This window comes from Trichosurus vulpecula, chromosome 5 (assembly GCF_011100635.1).
Source record: "Trichosurus vulpecula isolate mTriVul1 chromosome 5, mTriVul1.pri, whole genome shotgun sequence".
NCBI lineage: Eukaryota > Metazoa > Chordata > Mammalia > Diprotodontia > Phalangeridae > Trichosurus > Trichosurus vulpecula.
The window spans coordinates 258,142,757-258,162,101 of NC_050577.1; the positions used below are offsets into that span (position 1 = coordinate 258,142,757).

A 19,345-nucleotide genomic window follows, 5' to 3' on the forward strand; every position below is an offset into this window, starting at 1 on the left:
TAAAAAGAGAGAGAAATAGAAATGGGGGGGGATGGAGAGTTAATAATAATAATAACAATAATAATAACTGTGAATGTGAATGGGATGAACTCACCTATAAAATGGAAGTGGGTAGCAGAATGTCTATTAGAGGCCAGAATCCAACAATATTTTGCTTATAGGAAACACAGTTGAAACAGAAGGGTATTCACAGAATAAATATAAGTAGCTAGAGCAGAATATATTATTCTTCAGCTAGGGTAAAAAAAGTCAGGGGTAGCAATCATGATCTCACAGACAAAGCAAACACTGAAACAGACCTAATTAAAAGAGAAAAGTAGGGAAACTACATTTTGCTAAAAGGTACTATAGACAATGAAGTAATATCAATACTAAATACATATACACCAAACATATAGAATCCAAATTCTTAAAGGTAAAGTTAAATGAGTTACTGGAAGAAATATGCAGAAAACTATAGTAGTGGGGGACCTCCACATTTCCCCCTCAGAACTAGATAAATTTAACCATAAAATAAATAAGACAGAAGTTAAAGAGATGAATAGAATTTTAGAAAAGTTACATATGACAGACCTCTGAAGAAAACAATGGAATTAGAAAGGAGTATACCTTTTCCTCAACTGTACATTTCACCTTCACAAAAACTGACTATGTATTAGGGCATAAAAACCTTAGAATCAAATGCAGGAAAGCAGAAATATTAAATACATCCTTTTCACACCGTAATGCAATAAAAATTACATTCAATAAAGGGCCAAGGAAACATAGATTAAAAATTAATAATCTAATCTTAAAAAATGAGTGGATCAAAGAACAAATCACAGAAATAATCAATAATTTCATTAAAGAGAATGACAACTATGAGACAACATACCAAAATTTGTGGGATATAGTCAAAGCAGTACTTAGGAGAAAATGCATATCTTTAAACAGTTACATCCACAAAATAGAGAAAGATTTGATCAATAAATGGAACATAGAATTAAAAAACTAGAAAAAGAAAAAAATCTAAAATTCCCACTTAAACACCAAATTGGAAATCCTGAAAATCAAAGGAGAGTTCAACAAAATTGAAAGTAAAACAATGAACTGATAAATAAAACTAGGAGTTGGTTTTATGACGAAAAAAAGATAAACCATTGGTTGACTTAATTTTAAAAAAGGAAGAAAACCAAATTATCAGTACAGAAAATGAAAAGGTTGAATTATCACCAATGAAGAGAAAATTAAAGCAATTATCAGGAAATATTTTGTTCAATTAGATGTGAGTAAATCTGACAACCTAAGTGTATGTTTACAAAAATAGAAATTACCCAGATTAACAGAAGAGGAAGTAGAATACTTAATAAGCTCATCTTAGAAAATAGAAACTGAACAAGTCATAAATGTGCTCCCTAAAAAAAAACTCACCAGGACCAGATGGATTTACAAGTGAATTCTACTAAACATTTAAAAAACAATTAATTTCAATACTATATAAACTATTTGGAAAAACAGGTGGAGTCCTACCAAATTCTTTTTATGACACAAATTTGGTGCTAATACCTAAACCAGGAAGAGCCAAAATGGAAAGAAAATTAAAGACCAATTTCTCTAACGAATATTGATGCAAAAATGTTAAATAGTGTTATCACCAGGATAATACACTGTGACTATAATCCCACTATGAGGTGGGATTTATACCAGGAATACAGGGCTGGTTCACTATTAGGAAAACTATTAACATAATCAATCATATCAATAATAAATCCAACAGAAATAATATAATTATTTCAATACATGCAGAAAAAGCTTTTGACAAAATACAGCACCTATTTCCATTAAAAACACTAGAGAGCATAGGAATAAAGGGAGCTTTCCTTAAAATGATGAGCAGCATCTATCTAAAATCATCAGCAATCATTATCTATAATGGGGATAAGCTAAAAAGCCTTACCAATAAGATCAGGGGTGCAACAAAGATGCCCATTATCACCACTATTATTCAATACATTCAATTATTAAATATATTCAATGCTAGAAATGTTAGCTTTAGCAATAAGAGAAGAAAAAAAAATTGAAAGCTAGAATAGACAATGAAGAAACAAAAATATCACTCTTTACAGAAGATAATCAATTTAAAAATTACTTGAAATAATTAGCAAAGTCATAGAATATAAATATAAAATGAACTCACATAAATCATCAGTATTTCCACATATTACCAACAAAGCTCAGCAACAGGAGATAGAAAGAGAAATTTCATTTAGAGTAACTGTGGAAAATATAAAATATTTGGGAGTCTACTTGCCAAGACAAATGTCGGAACTATATAAACAAGACTACAAAACACCTTTCACACAAATAAAGTCAGAGCTGAACAACTGGAAAAGTATCAATTGCTCATGGGTAGGCCCAGCTAATGTAATAAAAATGATAATTCCACCTAAATTAGTTTACTTATTCAGTGCCATACCAATAAAACTATCAAAAATTATTTTATAGAGCTAGAAAAAAATCATAAAAAAATTCATCTGGAAGAACAAAAGGTCAAGAATATCAAAATGCAAAGAAAAGTACTCTAGCTGTACCAGATCTAAAACTGCATCATAAAGCAGTAATCATCAAAACTACTTGGTACTGGCTAAGAAATAGAACAGTGATCAGTGGAATAGATTAAGTACACAAAACACAGTATTAAACAACTACACTAATCTATTTGATAAACCCTAATCCAGCTTCTGGGAAAAGAACTCAGCATTTGACAAAAAATGCTGGGAAAACTAGAGAAAACAGTATGGCAGAAACTAGGCATAAATCAACACCTCATATCACATACCAAGATAAGGTCAAAATGAGTACGTAACTTAAGACAAAAAGGGTGATACCATCAGCAAATTAGGAGCAAGGAATAGTTTACCTGTGCAATCTATGGAGAAGGGAAGAATTTATGACTAAAAAAGAGAGAACATTATGAAATGCAAAATGGATAATTGTGATTAAATTAAAAAGTTTTTGCACAAACAAAACCAACACAACCAAGATTAGAAGGCAGAAAGATGGGAAACAGTTTTTACAGTAAGTGTTTCTGAGAAAGGCCTTATTTCTCAAATACATAGAGAAATGAGTCAAATGTGAAAGAACACAAGTCATTCCTCATTTGATAAATGGTCAAAGGATATGAACAGGCAGTTTTCTGATGAAGAAATTAAAGCTATCTATAGCCATATGAAAAAATGCTCTAAATCACTATTAATTAAAGAAATGCAAATTAAAACAACTCTGATATACCACCACACAACCTAACAGCTTGGCTAATATGACAGAAAAGGAAATGACAAATGTAGTAGGGAATGTGGAAAAATTGGGTCAGTATTCCACATTTGGTGTAGTTGTGAACTTATCTAATGTTACATTCTGTAGAGTAATCTGGAACTATTCCTAAAGGGCTAAAAAACTATGCATACACTTTGACCGAGCAATAACACTACTAGGTCTGTATCACAAATAGATTAAAGAAAAAGGAAAAGGACCTATATGTACAAAAAACATTTGTAGTAGCTGTTTTTGTGAGGTCCAGAGTTTGGAAATAGAGGGGATACCCATCAACTGGGGGGAATGGCTGAACAAATTATGGTATATGATTGTGATGGAATATTATTGTGCTATAAGAAATGATGAGCAGGATGGTTTCTGAAAAACCTGGAAGACTTAGCGGAACTGATACAAAGTAAAGTGAGCAGAACTCAGGAGAATAATCTACACAGTAACAGCAATATAGTATGATGATCAACTGTGAATGACTTAGCTATTCTGGTCAATACAATGAACCAAGACTCTAATGAAGAACTTAAGATGAAAAATGCTATCCACTTCCATTGAAAGAAGGTTCTTTCAGTTTCTTTATTTTTCTTGTTTTGTTTCTTTTTTTTTTTTTGCAATATGACTAATACAGAAATATGTTTTACATGATTTCACATGTATAACCGATATAATATGTCTTGCCTTTTTAATGGGTGGGACAGGCAGGAGGCAAATAATTTGATGTTCAAATTTTTTAAAATGAATGTTAAAAAATACATAATAAATTTTAAAAGAAAAATATTTTGAAAAACATATTTCAATATAATTTGTTTCCATTCTAATCTGATGTATTTTCTTTTAGGCATTTAAAAACACTACTCTGAGAAGGAGTCCAGAGGTCTCACAAGATTGTCAAAGGCGTTCATTAAGCAAAAACAGTTAAGGCAGATGGAAGGAAAACTGAATAGATTGTACCAGCTGCTGGGGGGAAGAGGACATGTCTGCTAGAGAAACTGGTGCGTGAACTGAGTCTTAAAGGAAACAAGAGATTCAGATCTAAGAGGCAGAGTTTGGAAGGGAGAGCATTTGAGGCACGGAGAATAGCCAGTACCAAGACAAAAGAGATGAGAGATGGAATTTTATATGCCAGGAAGTTGCTCATATGCAGTGGCAGAGGGCATTTTCTCACTTAGGAGCTTCTTTCACAGAGTGAAATTATCAGGTCTTACTCTCCCCAAACTCTGAAAAACAGTAATATGGATAGGGACTGGACCTGTGATTTAATGACAAATGCCACATAAGACTTTAAGGTTTGCAACATGCTTTATAACCGATCGTCTGAGACCCAACTCCATTCTCCCCAAATGGCATTCATCTTCTTGGTCATCAAAGAAAGGGCCTCTAATTCTAGCTTAGGAGTCCCTCTCTGTCTCTCAGTTTTAGGAAGAGAAGCAATCTTCCCCATTTAGGGGAATACCCAGTAAGGTTATTGGATTTCGCAATATATCCATGGAAGTTTCCTACTCTATTCATTCTCTCCCCTCTCCTTTTGGGTGGATGCATGAAAAAAAAAAGAACTGAAAGGATTTTTACATGCCTAATTATGTAAATTTTTCTGTTTCCTAAATTCAAGAGCCCTGAGATCTACTGTAACAATCATATATCTCAAGTCCTATTAGAGAATCATTCCCTCTTCATAATAAAGTAGGTTGTGTTGCTATAATTCACTGTCAAAATTGTAAACTACCAGATCAGACAATCTTGCTAACTCTCTAAACTGGTTGTATATCAGAAGCCATCACCATCATTCTATACCAAGGGTGGGCGACCCGAAGCCTCAAAGAAAGAATTTGTTCTGTAGAGTTTGGATTCAGTTAAAGGGCCGCACTTGAGGTCCTACAGGGTCACATATGGCCTTAAGGCTTCAGGTTCCCCACCCCTGCTCTGGTATCATCAACCTCACTTCCTACATTTTTCCACTCCATTATCCCTCAACCTCACTTCCTACATTTTTCCACTCCATTATCCACAAATAGCTTCAGGAAAATTAAAAATAATTCATACTCACCAAAAACGTTGAATGTCCCATAAATAACTTAAAAGCCAAAATGCCCAAAATTGAACTCATTAATTTCCCCTTCCCCCCAAACTGTCCCTTCTTCCTAACTTATCTGTTAATCTCAAGACTATCCATCTCCCCGGTCAGGCAGGTTCAAAACCTAAGGGTCAACATCCACTCCTCATTCTCTGTAACTCTATATCCAATTAGCTGTCATTTTACCTCAGTAACCTCTCTCTTCTATAACCCCTTCTCTCCTCTGACACTGCCACAGTTCTAGTGTACGCCTTCATTCATCTCCTCACACCCGGACTTCAGCAATAGCCTACTAATTGATATGCCTGCCTCAAGTCTCTCCTCACTCCAGGGTACATCCTCCATTCAGATGTCAAACTGATCTTCCTGAAGTGTAGAGCTAACTCTAACCATATTATCTCCTATTAAATAAACTGCACTGGTTCTCTATCACCATTAGGATTAAATGATGCATTTGGTTTTTAAAGCCTTTCGTAACCTTGCCCTTTCCTACCTCTCCAATCTTCTTACACATCATTCCCCACTTCCAAGTACTATTTGATCCAATGACACTGGCCTCTTTGCTTTTCCTAGCAAAAACACACCATCTCTCCGCTGTCAATCAATAAACATGTATTAAAGCACCTAAAATGTGTCAAGAAGGAAGTCACAGTCTAATGGCTGCATTTAACTAGCTGTTCCTCATAACTGCAACACTCTCCCATCTCATCTCTACCTCCTACTTTCCCTGGCTTTCGAATCTCAGGCATAAAGTCCCATCTTCTGCAAGAAGCCCTTCCCCAGTCCTCCTTAATCTTTGAGCCTTCCCTTTCTAAGCATCCCCAATCTATCCTCTATAAATCTTACATGTATATAGTTATTTGCATGCTTTCTCCCTTATTACATTGTGAACTTCTTGAGAGCTGGGGCTGGATATCTGGCACTTTGCAAAGTACCTGGCACATTAATAAATGCTAATTGACTATGACTACAACTATGATAAATCACATATGGGTTCAAGTATAGTCCTGACAACAGACTGTATTTTCAGAGGTCTAGCCTGGCTTAGACCACTTTCACTGCCACTGGTTGACCACTTGGTAAATCTATGGTCACCTATGAAAAAACAAAAAGTATATAATGGCCCTCATTCCAAAGCAATCCCCTTCCACTTTTGCAAGGACAGTAGCAGAGTTAAGGAAAAAAGGGGCAAAGGCTACTAAGAATCACTTGGTTTTCTGGACCATTTATAAACCTCAGCTTCATTATTAATACTTTAAACATGAGCTCCTTGTGCGATGGTTAACAAAACTGACATACTATTTCAGGGACTGAATTGTGTCAATAATGTTATTCTCATTTCTATGGACTGAGGGAGGCTGCTTGGAAAGGAAGCTTCCAAGGTTCTTCTTGGAGAGGTAAGTAAATGAGTTGACTTTATCATGCATCCAAAGGAATCAACAAACATCATTTCACAGGACATTTGATCATCACCTACTGCATAGTTCATGGCAAGTATTTACAAAAAGACCACCATGAAAACAGCTGCAGTTTATACAACCAATATGTTTCTAAACCCAATTCGATCACCTCCAATTCCATTTGAAACAACAACAAAAGATCTCTAAGACCCTCCAAATTAAATCAACATATACTTCAATACTCAGTGACTTAAATGCAAAAGCAAAATAGATGATGAAAAAAATATGCTGAAAATCAAGGGTCAAAAATAAAGAAGGAGAGGATAAAGACTCATAGTCTACACAGAATTCTCATGCCTATTACAACTGGGATACTTTCTCTTTATGTACCAGTAAGCACTAGATGTGATAAACACTACCATCACAAAAAATGAACCTGATGATGTTTAGAATCAGGAAAAGACACATCATTACTGACATGAAAGTCATCCTCAATCAGCTGTCTGTACACAGTCAAAAAATCTACTTGTCCTCTCATAAAGCTCAAAGAAAGAATAATTATCCAAAAAAAACACAGTATGCAATTGAACTTACTCCATTGCTATTGATGCTCCAAACTGGGAAACACAAGATAAGGACAATAACTATACCAATTTTATATATAAGAATGCTGGGCCTGGAGTCAGAAAGATCTGAGTTCAAATTTGGCCTCAGACGTACAAGCCGTGTGACCCTAGGCAAATCACTTAACCCTGTTTACCTCAGTTTCCTCACCTATAAAATGACCTGGAGAAGGAAATGGCAAACCACTCCAGTATCTCTGCCAAGAAAAACTCCAAATAGGGTCATGAAGAGTCAGACACAACTGAACAACAACAAATACATGTAGTTTCCCTCCAAAAGCAATCAAGCAAAAAGCATTTACTAAGTACCTACTATGTACCAGGCATTTTGCTAGGCAGAGACATTATAAAGGAAAAAAATGAAACAATTCCTGCCCTCAAGGAACACAAGAGATCCAGAGTTGGATGGGATTTCAGAGTTCATCTAGTCCAACCCACTCATTTTACAAATGAGAAAATTAAGGGCCAGGAAGGGTAAGTAATTTGAGTTTAGGTTCTATCAAGAAAGACGTGCAATAATAAGTACACACAGTATATAAACAAAATACACAGGGTAATTTTGAGAGGAAGGGCAGGATCAAGAAATGTTTCTTATAGGTGGTTGTGATTGAGCTGAGTTTTAAAGGAAACTAGAGGCAGAGGGGAGGAGGAAGCACATTCCAGGGATGAGGGACAGTCAGTGTGAAGTCACTGAAACCCAAGAGCTGGAATGTCCTGTGTAAGAAACCGCAAAGAGGGCCAATTTGGCTGGACTGGAGACTGAAAGAAGGGATAAGTAATGTTAAGGCTGGAAAGTAGGTTAGGGCCAGGATGTTAAAGATTTTCAGTGGCAAATAGAGCAGATTATGTTTGATTCAAGAAATGAGGAACCATTGTAGTTCACTGAATAGGGAAAAGGCACAGTGAGACCGGCACTTAAGAAATATCACTTTTGCAATTCTGTTTAGGAATAGGGAGAGCCTTGAGGCAGGAAGATCAATTAGGAGGCTATTGCAATAGTCCAATCAATAGGTGACAAAAAGCTTGAACTGCAGTGGTGATTGTATGAGTAGTAAGACCAGGTGATAATGCAAGCAATGTTGGACAGTCAGAAACAAGATTTAACAACACAGTGGATTTGTGGAGTACATGCAAGTCTCCCCCCACTCTTTAGCCATTAAAGTGATTTTCCCAAAGTGTAGGTCTAATCATGCCACCTTACTACTCAATAGACGCCAGTGGCTTCCTATTACCTCCAGGATCAAATGCAAAATTCTCTGTTAAGCCCTTCATAACCAGCCTCCTTCTGCCTTTCCAGCCTTCTTATATCTTACTTTCCAACACCTCCTCTTTGACCAAGTGACACTGGTTTTCTGGCTGTTCCCTGAATAAGACACTACATCTTTCACCTCTGGGCATTTTCTCTGACCATCCCACAGGCTTAGGATGTTCTCCCTCCTCCTGTCTGTCTAGTGACTTCCCTGGCTTCCTTTAAGTTTCAACTAAAATCTCTTACTAGAAGCATTCCCCAACCCCTCTTAATTGCAGGGTCTTATCACTGTCGATTATTTCCTGTTTATTCTGCATATAGCCTGTTTTGTATATATTTGTTTGCATGTGGTCTCCCCCATTACACTGTAAGTTCTTTGAGGGCAGGGACTGTCAAAACACAGCTTTTTATTCCCAGGGCCTGGCATACAAGTGGGAACTTAATAAATCTTTACTGAGTTGAGGATGACAACCAAGATACTTAAACAACTGTTGGGCCCTTGACAGAATCAGGGATGTTCAGAAAAGTGGTAGATGGAGGGCAAAGATACTAAGTTTAGTTTTGGCAACAATGAGTTTAAGATATGGATGAGATGTGCAATTAGAAATAAAGTTAGTAACTGGTAATTTGGGACTAGGGATGGAAACAGGGTCAAGTCATCAGCACAGAGATAATAATTAAGTCGGCAAGGGAGTAGAGAGGTTACTTACTGCTCAATAGTTCATTAATGCCTCCTGATAAAAAAAATTAAAATAAGTACCAGCATCTAACATCCCAGTTCTGTCACTTATTATCCATGTGACCTTAGGCAAATCACTTAACTTCTTTGGGCTTCAGTTTCCTCATCTGTACACAGAAGGGGCTTTTAACCTGCAAGTCTGTGAACTTTTTAAAAAATATTTTGATAACTGCATTTCATTATAACTGATTACCTTTTTAATCATGTATTTTAGTTTATACATTATTCTGAGAGGGAAGTCCATAAGTTTCATCAGACTGTCAAAGAGGCCCAAGACACGAAAAAGATTAAGAATCCCTAGACTATATTATTTCTAAGGTGCCTTCCAGGTCTAAAAGTATGTTCCTCCTACAGGGTATCCCAAAGTCTTAAATGACGTTTTAAGCTATTAAAAGCTCAAAAAGGTGTCCCAAAAATGTTGGTGCAAAAGCGGAAAACTTCATTAAGTTTTTTGGGATACCTGGGAGGGGAGGAGCATACTGCTTCTCATATACTCTGCAGACATGACTTCTGTCGCTTTCACCACAAATTCACGGGGCAGTTGGAGACTAAAGTATCAGAAGATCCAAGTTATTTGGGCCATGCCACCGTCACTGAACTTTTCTAACTAGCTTAGAAGGTGAAAAGAAAAGACGGGGAGCGGGGAGAAGTCTAGTGGGGGTCACCAGGACTAAATTAAGCAGGCTCCGTTCGCAAACTTCTACTCTAAATTCAGATGGGGGGAGGGGAAGGGAGGGGAGTGGGAGAGGCGTGGCCGAGGCAGGAGAGGGTAGACCCTCTCTCCCACCCCTCGAGGACCTGGGGAGTGAGTGGGCCAGGCCCGCTCGTGGGGCGGATGGGTCAGAGTCAGGCCCCACGGGGGTGGGGACGGAGCGACGAAGCGGAGGCCCCAAGGCCCCTCCTACCTCCTTGACAGGTGGGAATTTCTTCTTGCACTCCAGGGACAGGGCCCGCAGGTCGCTCTGCATGTTCTCTAGCAGCTTCTTCACCGCCTCGGGGCTGTTCGTGCAGGACATGATCCCCCCGAGCTCCGGGAGAGCCGCCCCCCGCTTGCTGACTCACACGCCCTCAGCAGCAGCCTCGCTCCGGGCTCCGTGGCGGCGGAGACCCGAGGCTGCGGCCCCCCACGGCCGCCTCTCCCTTCGCCCTCTTCCCCTCCCGGCCCTTCAGCTCCGCCGGGCCTGCAGGAGCGTCTCCTTGGCCAGGCTCCGAGCAGCTGCTGGGGTCGCCTGCGGCCCGCCCCCGCCTCCTCCCGCTGCGGCGGTGCCAGCGGCCAACGGGGCAGAAGCTTCAGCGCCCGCTGTGCCCGGAGCTTCGTCTCGCCGCCGCCATTAGCCGAGTTTCCCCACAATCCCCCGCGCGGCCGGGACACGTCAGCTGCACTTCCGCACAGCGCGGCTGCTCTTGCTACCGGAGCCGAAGGCCAGAAGGAGGGGTGAGGAGGAGCCCGGCGAGGGGCGGGGGCTCGGGGGGCGGGGCCAGCGTTCCGGAGCTGAGTGCGCAGGCGCCCGTCGTCCTGGAAGGTCCTGGAGCTTGTCCTGGAGCTTGTCCTGGAGTTGGGCTGGTTCTCTACGGGCGAAAGCGGGCGCACCTGAAGGCCGCCGCCCGCGCATAGGGGCGTTTATTAAAGGCGAGCTGGAATGAATCTCAGCTTCCGCATCTGTAAAATGGGGTTAATAATAAACCGCGCGGGCAGCTAGATGACGCCGTACCGAGGGCACTGCGCTTGGACTCAGGAAAGCTCATTTCCATGAGTTCAAATGCCGCGGCGGACACTAGCTGTGTGACCCTGAGCAAGTCACTTAACCCTGTTTGCCATAGTTTCCACGTCCGTAAAAATGAGAAGGTATCTGCCAAAAAAAACACAAAAAAGGCCCAAGTTGGGGCGTGAAGAGTCAGACACGAGCCCTTTGAGTTCAACAGACATTAAGCTCCTACAGCATGCGGTACTGATGCAACTGCTGGGGGAGCCAGCTTGGGTTCAGTGGAAAATGTGCCGGAATTGGAACCTAGGTTCAAATCCTAATTCTGGTTCATTTAAAAGAAATGACTAGCATTTATAGAGTGCGCTAATGTTTGCAAAGCACTTTAGAAATGTTATCTCGTTTGATCTTCACAAGAAGCCTGGGAGGAGGGGTAATTTTTAATCCCCTTTTTACAGATGAGGAAACTGAAGCTGAAGGGTTAAGTGACTTTCCCAGGGTCACACAGCTAGTGAATGTATGCTGCTGGATTTAAACTCGTCCTTCTGACTCTGGATCCAATTCTGTTCAGTGCAGGTTGGCTGGAATTAAGAAGAACTGCGTTCAGAGAGAGGTTGTGTGACTGAGCAAGTCACTTAACTTTTTTCGGCCTGAATTTTCCCTTAAATGAGGAGATGACTCTGAGATCCCTCCCACCTCTAAATCTGCTGGGATAGAGAAGAAAATGTTTTGGTCTGGACTTGTGATTCCATCCATGTAGAGAACACCCAGTCTGTTAAACCAGATGGTCAGTTACTCTGCAGTTTTATAGTTTTAGAGAGTTCCCTGGAGGGCGCTGAGAGCGTTAATGACTTACCCAGAATTCTATGGAAAGTGCGTGACAAAGACCCGACTTGAATCCAGGTTGAGGCTGGCTATCGACTACGCTAAGCCCAACTTGATTCGGAATAATCAGGAATGCCTACTCTGTGCTAGGCACTGACAATACAAAGACAAAAAAGGAAGTATTATCTCTGCCCTCAGAGGGCTTTCATTCTTTGGGGTGTGTGTGTGTGTGTGTGTGTGTGAAATATCTAACCCTTGGGACACTAGTAATAGAAGCAGTCTAAAAATGGGCAGGTGTGCTGCCTTAAGATCTGTTACCTGTATTAATTATTCCTTGAGTGATATCTGAATTGTCCACCAGGTGGCAGCCTCCTTGAGCCACCTATTGGGTAGCTATCTTCATTGACTCAAAAACTTCCGTTTCCCCGGGGACATTTACCTGAAACCACTTAGGCTACTGCTCCACCAGGACAGGACTCACAATTTGGTATCCCTGAGCAGATTAAACCCACACTTGCTGGATTCAGAATTTAACAAGGAGATCATATGAGATATTACTCAAAGTATTAAGAATAAATCCTATTTTAGTGGGGAATTGTCATATGCCCACAATGCCTCTGATGGTTTCTCCCGGTGTGGAAGAAGATAGGAACCTGCTTCTGGGAGAGTCATGATGACATGTAATGGTTTCATGGAAGTGCTTTGGAAAGATGTAACATGTGTAGACATTTTGCAGCCAGTTCTGGTCAGCTAATCACGTGGTCAATAAAACGTTCCAACCAAAGTTGATTGTAGATGCATTAAAAAAGTACTAGTAAAATTTAGCCAAGATGATCAAGTAGGAAGAAACATTAATTAAATATAAAATATTAACATAATTAAACTCCCTCCACAGCTGCTCCAGCAGTGATCTAAGAAGAATGCCAGACTGAGTAGTGATAGGGAAATCCAAGGAAAAAGTAGAGTGAGTCATCAAATTTGACCCACAGGCAAGTAACCAGGTACAAACTGTGGTTCAGGGATGGATCAGGATCATAGACTCAGTTATGCCAGTAAAACAAGATACTCAGAGCCATTTGGTGAGTTGGCCCCAAAGCCAGCAGTCAGCAATCTTCCAGAGAGGCCAGAACTTTGAACTGGGTGTCTAGAGCACTCAGTGAAGCCACACTCTGGTTTCCCAAAGTAGATATCTGAAAGAATGGGAAAACAAACAATATGCAGAGCTCTTATGATATCAGGGATACCCAAGACATAAACCCAGAAGGGGACAATAACTCAAAAAACAGGTACAAGCAAAGTCTCAAATAAAACAGCTTGTCCATAGATCAATTAGAATTCCTTGAAATTATGCAAGAGTTTTTAAAAGAGTTTAAAATATTATAAACAAAATAAGAGGATTAGAGGAAAGACTTGAATAGAAACAAGAGTTGTGGAGGAGAGACTTAGAAAACATGAACAGCTTAGTACAAGAGGCACAAAACCTTATTTTTGAATTCCCAGTATCTGGGTCCCTGAAAATTATGGTAGACTAAGCTGAACTTAATGATTTTAAGACAAGAAATATTAAAGAAAAGTTAAAATATTGAAAAATAGAATAAAATGTAAGTTATAGTTTTTTTTTTAAACTGGCTTGGAAAACAAAACAAGGAGAGGAAATTTTAGAATCACTGGAATACTTAAAAGGCATGACACTGCCCCTCCAAAAAAATCACCCCAAAGCCTGAATATCATATCTTTAAAAATAATGAAAGAAAACTGTCCAGATCTATTCAAACAAGGGGGCAAAGTGAAAACAGAATACCCCAGTCACCTCTTGAAAGAATCCCCAAAGTGAAAACTCCTGAGACCATCATAGCCAAAATCCAGAGCTTATAGGTCAAAGAAAAAGTACTGTAAGCATCCAGAAAGAAAGAGGCCAAATTCTGAGTAACTGCTCAGGATCATATGAGATGTAGCAGCTACCATTATAAAAGGGTGGAGAGCACAGAAGATGATATTTCAAAGGGCCAAAGACATAGGTTTACAACTAGAAATAATAACCAGCAACACTGAATATCATCCTTTGGGGTGGGAGAGGTAGGGGAAAGAGCAGGCACGGATTTTTAATTAAATAAAAGATTTCCAAGCATTCCTGAAGAAAAGACTAGAGCTGAATAGAAACTTTGAAAAAAACACCCACATCAAGAGAAACACAAAAAGGTAAACATAAGTGAGCAATTTGAAAATATAAGGATGAAGTGTTTGCATTCTTGAAACCATAATGTCATCAGGAGTCATAGAAGGAAAGTAAGACGAAAGGCCTAGGAATTTTTTTTTGTTATTGTATTTTGATGACCTCAGAAAAATAAAGGGAAGGGAAGAGGATAAAGGATACATTAGGGAAGAAAAGAGGAGGAATGAGGAGGAGGAGGAATGGGCATTTCTCGAACCTCACTTTTATCTGGTCAAAGGAGTTTAGGACACACATACAGATACACAGAAAAACACATGATGGTTTTTTTTTTCTGTTTCTTCTTTCTCATGATTCATTCCATTGGTCATAATTCTTCTCCACAACTTGACTAATGGGTAAATTAATTCAACTCGAAGTTATATGTGGAAGTTATATGGGATTCCATGCCATCTTGGGGAGGGAGGACAGGAGGGAGGGAAGAAAATCTGGAACTCAAAATTATGTAGAACCCTGTGTTGTAAACTAAAAAAAAAAAGATTGGAAAAGAAAAAAACACAGGAAGAGTTTGGTTTAGAAATACACTTAATAGAGAAAAGAGGAAATAGAAAAGGACAGAGGGCAAATATAGGAAAAGAGTAGTCATAAACAGAACAAATCTTAAGTACAGAATGAGGATTGTAGGCCAAGATGGTGACTGGAAAGCAGGGACTAGCGTGAGCTCCCTGCCGAGCCCCTCCAAAAACCTATAAAAAATGGCTCTGAACCAATTCTAGAACTGCAGAACCCAGAAAATAGCAGAGGGAAGCAGGGCTCCAGCCCAGGACAGCCTGAATGGTCTCTGGGTGAGGTCTATCCCACACAGAGCTGGGAGTGGAGGGGAGCGGAGCGGAGTAGAGTCCAGCATGGGTGGCGTGGACCAACCAGACCAGGAGCTGGGTGGAGCATGCCCTAGCACCCTGAATCAGTGAGCTGCAGCAGTTACCAGACTTCCCAACCCACAAACACCAAAAACAACAGAGAAGGTTAGTGGGAAAAGCTGTGGGAGTGGGGCAGCTACAGAACTACAGCTGCAATTACTTCCCGCCCCAGGCCCACCTGGTGGGAGGAATTAAGTGGCAGATCAGAGCAGGAGTGAAGAGCCTGCTGAAGATCTAAGTCCAGTCCAGATTGGGGGTTCTTGGGGAAGGAGGAGCGCTGATGTGACAGAGCTGGCACATCCCCCAGGCTTGGAACATAGTTCTCTTAACGCTACAAGCAGTCATACCCTGCTGAAAAACTCAAGGGTCAAGTTAATTGGCTGGGAATATGGCCAGGCAGCGAAAACACACCCAGATTCAGTCTCAGACTCTGGAATCTTTCTTTGGTGACAAAGAAGACCAAAATATGCAGCCAGAAGAAGTCAATAAAGTCAAAGAGTCTACAACAAAAGCCTCCAAGAAAAACATGAACTGGTCTCAGGCCATGGAAGAGCTCAAAAAGAATTTGGAAAAGCAAGTTAGAGAAGTAGAGGAAAAATTGGGAAGAGAAATGAGAAGGATGCGAGAAAACCGTGAAAAACAAGTCAATGACTTGCTAAAGAAGACCCAAAATAATACTGAAAAACATACTGAAGAAAACAACACCTTAAAAAATATTCCAACTGAAGTGGCAAAAGAGCTCCAAAAAGCCAATGAGGAGAAGAATGCCTTGAAAGGCAGAATTAGCCAAATGGAAAAGGAGGTCCAAAAGAGCACTGAAGAAAATACTACCTTAAAAATTAGACTGGAGCAAGTGGAAGCTAGTGACTTGATGAAAAATCAAGATATTATAAAACAGAACCTAAGGAATGAAAAAATGAAAGACAATGTGAAATATCTCATTGGAAAAACCACTGACCTGGAAAATAGATCCAGGAGAGATAATTTAAAAATTATTGGACTACCTGAAAGCCATGATCAAAAAAAGAGCCTAGATATCATCTTTCAAGAAATTATCAAGGAGAACTGCCCTGATATTCTAGGGCCACAGGGTAAAATAGAAATTGAAAGAATCCACTGATCGCCTCCTCAAATAGATCCCAAAAAGAAGTCTCCTAGGAATATTGTCGCCAAACTCCAGAGCTCCCAGATCAAGGAGAAAATACTGCAAGCAGCCAGAAAGAAACAATTTGAGTATTGTGGAAACACAATCAGAATAACCTAAGATCCAGCAGCTTCTACATTAAGAGATCGAAGGGCTTGGAATACGATATTCTGGAGGTCAATGGAGCTAGGATTAAAACCTAGAATCACCTACCCAGCAAAACTGAGTATCATGCTCCAAGGCAAAATATGGATTTTTAATAAAATAGAGGACTTTCAATCTTTCTCAGTGAAAAGACCAGAGCTGAATAGAAAATTTGACTTTCAAACACAAGAATCAAAAGAAGCATGAAAAGGTAATCAAGAAAAAGAACAAGAAAAAGAAATTGCAAGGGACTTACTAAAGTTGAACTATTTTGTTTACATTCCTACATGGAAAGATGATGTGTATGATTCATGAGACCTTAGTATTAGGGTAGCTGAAGGGAATATGCATATATATATATATATATATCTTTATGTATATATATATGTATATGTGAGTGTGTATGTATGTATATATGTATGTGTATATATATATATATATACATATATATATATATATATATGGAGAGAGAGAGAGAGAGAGAGAGAGAGAGAGAGAGAGAGAGAGAGAGAACGCGGGCACAGGGTGAATTGAAGATGAAGGGAAGATATCTAAAAGAAATAAAATCAAATTAAGGGATGAGAGAGGAATATATTGAGAGAGGGAGATAGGGAGAGATAGAATGGGGTAAATTATCTCGCATAAAAGTGGCAAGAAAAAGCAGTTCTGTAGGAAGAGAAGAGAAGGCAGGTGAGGGGGAATGAGTAAATCTTGCTCTCATTGGATTTGACCTGAGGAGGGAATACCATACATACTCATTTGGGTATCTTACCCAACAGGAAAAAAGGAGGAAGAAGATAAAAAAAGGGGGGGATGATAGAAGGGAGGGCAGATGGGGGTGGAGGTAATCAAAAACAAACACTTTCGAAAGGGGACAGGGCCAAGGGAGAAAATTCAATAAAGGGGGATAGGTTAGGAAGGAGCAAAATATAGTTAGTCTTTCACAACATGAGTATTGTGGAAGGGTTATACATAATGATACGCGTGTGGCCTATGTTGAATTGCTTGACTTCTTAGGGAGGGCGGGTGGGAAGGGAAGAGGGGAGAGAATTTGGAACTCAAAGTTTTAAAAGCAGATGTTCAAAAACAACAAAAAAAAGTTTTTGCATGCAACTGGAAAATAAGATACACTGGCAATGGGGTGTAGAAATTTATCTTGCCCTACAAGAAAGGAAGGGAAAAGGGGATGGCAGGGGAGTGGGGTGACAGAAGGGAGGGCTGACTGGGGAACACGGAAATCAGAATACATGCCATCTTGGAATGGGGGGGAGGGTAGAAATAGGGAGAAAATTTGTAATTCAAACTCTTGTGAAAATCAATGCTGAAAACTAAATTAAAAAAAAAAGAATGAGGATCGTAAAGAGGGGTCTAAAAGGAAAGAAAGAAAGGTTAAGAATCTGTGATTGGGGTTAGGGTGAGGGGAATAAAAGAGGGGCAGGACAGTGGAAGCTAAAGCATCAAACAAAGGATTAGTATTGAGCACACTCCTGTTTTTATGCCCCTCTTCTATGTAAAGAGGGGTCAGGAAGCAAAGCGAGGAAATAGTATGGGAATGGGATAAAGGTAAACATAAAATGTTCATTTGTTTTCAGTCGTGTCCAACTCTTTGTGACCCCTTTTGGAGTTTTCTTGGAAAAAATATGTAGTGGTTTGTCATTTCTGTCTCTGGCACATTTTGTTGATTAGGAAACTGAGGCCAACAGGGTTAAGTGACTTGCCCCAGGGTCACACAGCTAGTAACTGTCTGAGGTCAGATTTGAACTCTGAAAGAAGAGTCTACCTCTAGGCCCAGTGCTCTTTCCAAGGTACCCTTTCTTAAAGGTCTCACTTCCAATATGTATAAGGAATTTATTCAAATTTATAAGCATAAGAGCCATTACCCAATTGATAAATGGTCAAGGAATATAAAGAGACAGTTCTCAAGAGAAGAACTTTAAGCTGTCTGTAGCCATCTGAAAAAAAAATGTTCAAATAACTAGAAAAATGCTAATTGAAACAGCATTGAGGGTCTATCTCACACTTGCCGAATGAGCAAAGTTGACAAAAAAAGGAAAAAGACAAATGCTGGTGGAGCAGTGGGAAAATAAGTACAGTATATGGATGCATTTTTCGTAGAGCAATAAAATGGTATAAACATACTGGGAAGCGATACTGGAACTATCTCCCAAAAGTTATTAAACTCTGCCTACCCTTTGACCCAGCAGTAGCACTACTAGACCTGTATCCCAAGATGATCAAATGAATAGGAAAGGTCCTAAATATACAAAAATATTTATAGCAGATTTTTGTGGTGGCAAATAACTGGAAACGAAGGGCATATGCAAAAATTGGGGAATGGCTGGGCGTATTATGATATATGAATATAATAGGATGATTTTCTCTGGTAGAAGAATATCCTAACTCCACCTTGGAAATGGAAACACTTTCTCCATAAAAGGTATTGAAACATTATTCAAGAGTTGGTTGGCACCAAGGACTAAAAGGCTTAGACTGTTGACATCGCTTCCTCTTCACCAAGTACAAAGAACTCATAAAGAGGCTGAGGAGAGCTCTATGGCTGGTAGACCACTGTGGATGACTCAGGCAAAGGGCACTCACCCAGTTGAATCAGCTTGAGGTGTTCTTAATGCTTATCCTTCTTGAACTCAGGAAGAAGAGTCTAACTCCAGGTCCAGTGCTCTATCCACTGTACTCTTTCTGAAAGTTCTCAATTCCTATATGTCTAAGGAATTTATTCAAATTTGTAAGGATAAGAGTCATTCCCCAATTGATAAATGGTCAAGGAAAATAAGAGAGAGTTCTCAAGAGAAGAAATTTAAGCTGTCTATAGCCATCTGAAAAAATAACTAGAGAGATATCCTTCTTGCTATAACTAAGTAAACCACATATTTCGTTAACTGTTAAATGACTTAAAAGTATCTCATTTTGCTCCAATGTTAAACTTAAAATACTAGGGGACTGGCCCATCCCAGAATAATTAATTACATTGTAAGACATGAAAAAAGAGATAGCCTGAAGCATAGTGAGATGAGCAAAATCAGGAGAACAATT

The 19,345-nt window shown here is 39.5% G+C and overlaps 1 protein-coding gene across 3 annotated transcripts in view; it reads right to left on the minus strand.

Moving 5' to 3' along the window:
* MON2 (MON2 homolog, regulator of endosome-to-Golgi trafficking) overlaps positions 1–10,801 on the minus strand; it is a 142,295-nt gene extending 131,494 nt beyond the window's left edge. For 2 of the 3 annotated variants that reach the window (XM_036758375.1, XM_036758373.1), the window contains exon 1: positions 10,294–10,694. In XM_036758375.1, coding sequence (XP_036614270.1) covers positions 10,294–10,404 — 111 coding nt within the window. In that variant the 5' untranslated portion in view covers positions 10,405–10,694. Of the gene's footprint in view, positions 1–10,293 lie in introns of all 3 variants that reach the window. The other variant, XM_036758374.1, reaches the window with a different exon arrangement.
* Positions 10,802–19,345: the final 8,544 nt, after the last annotated feature.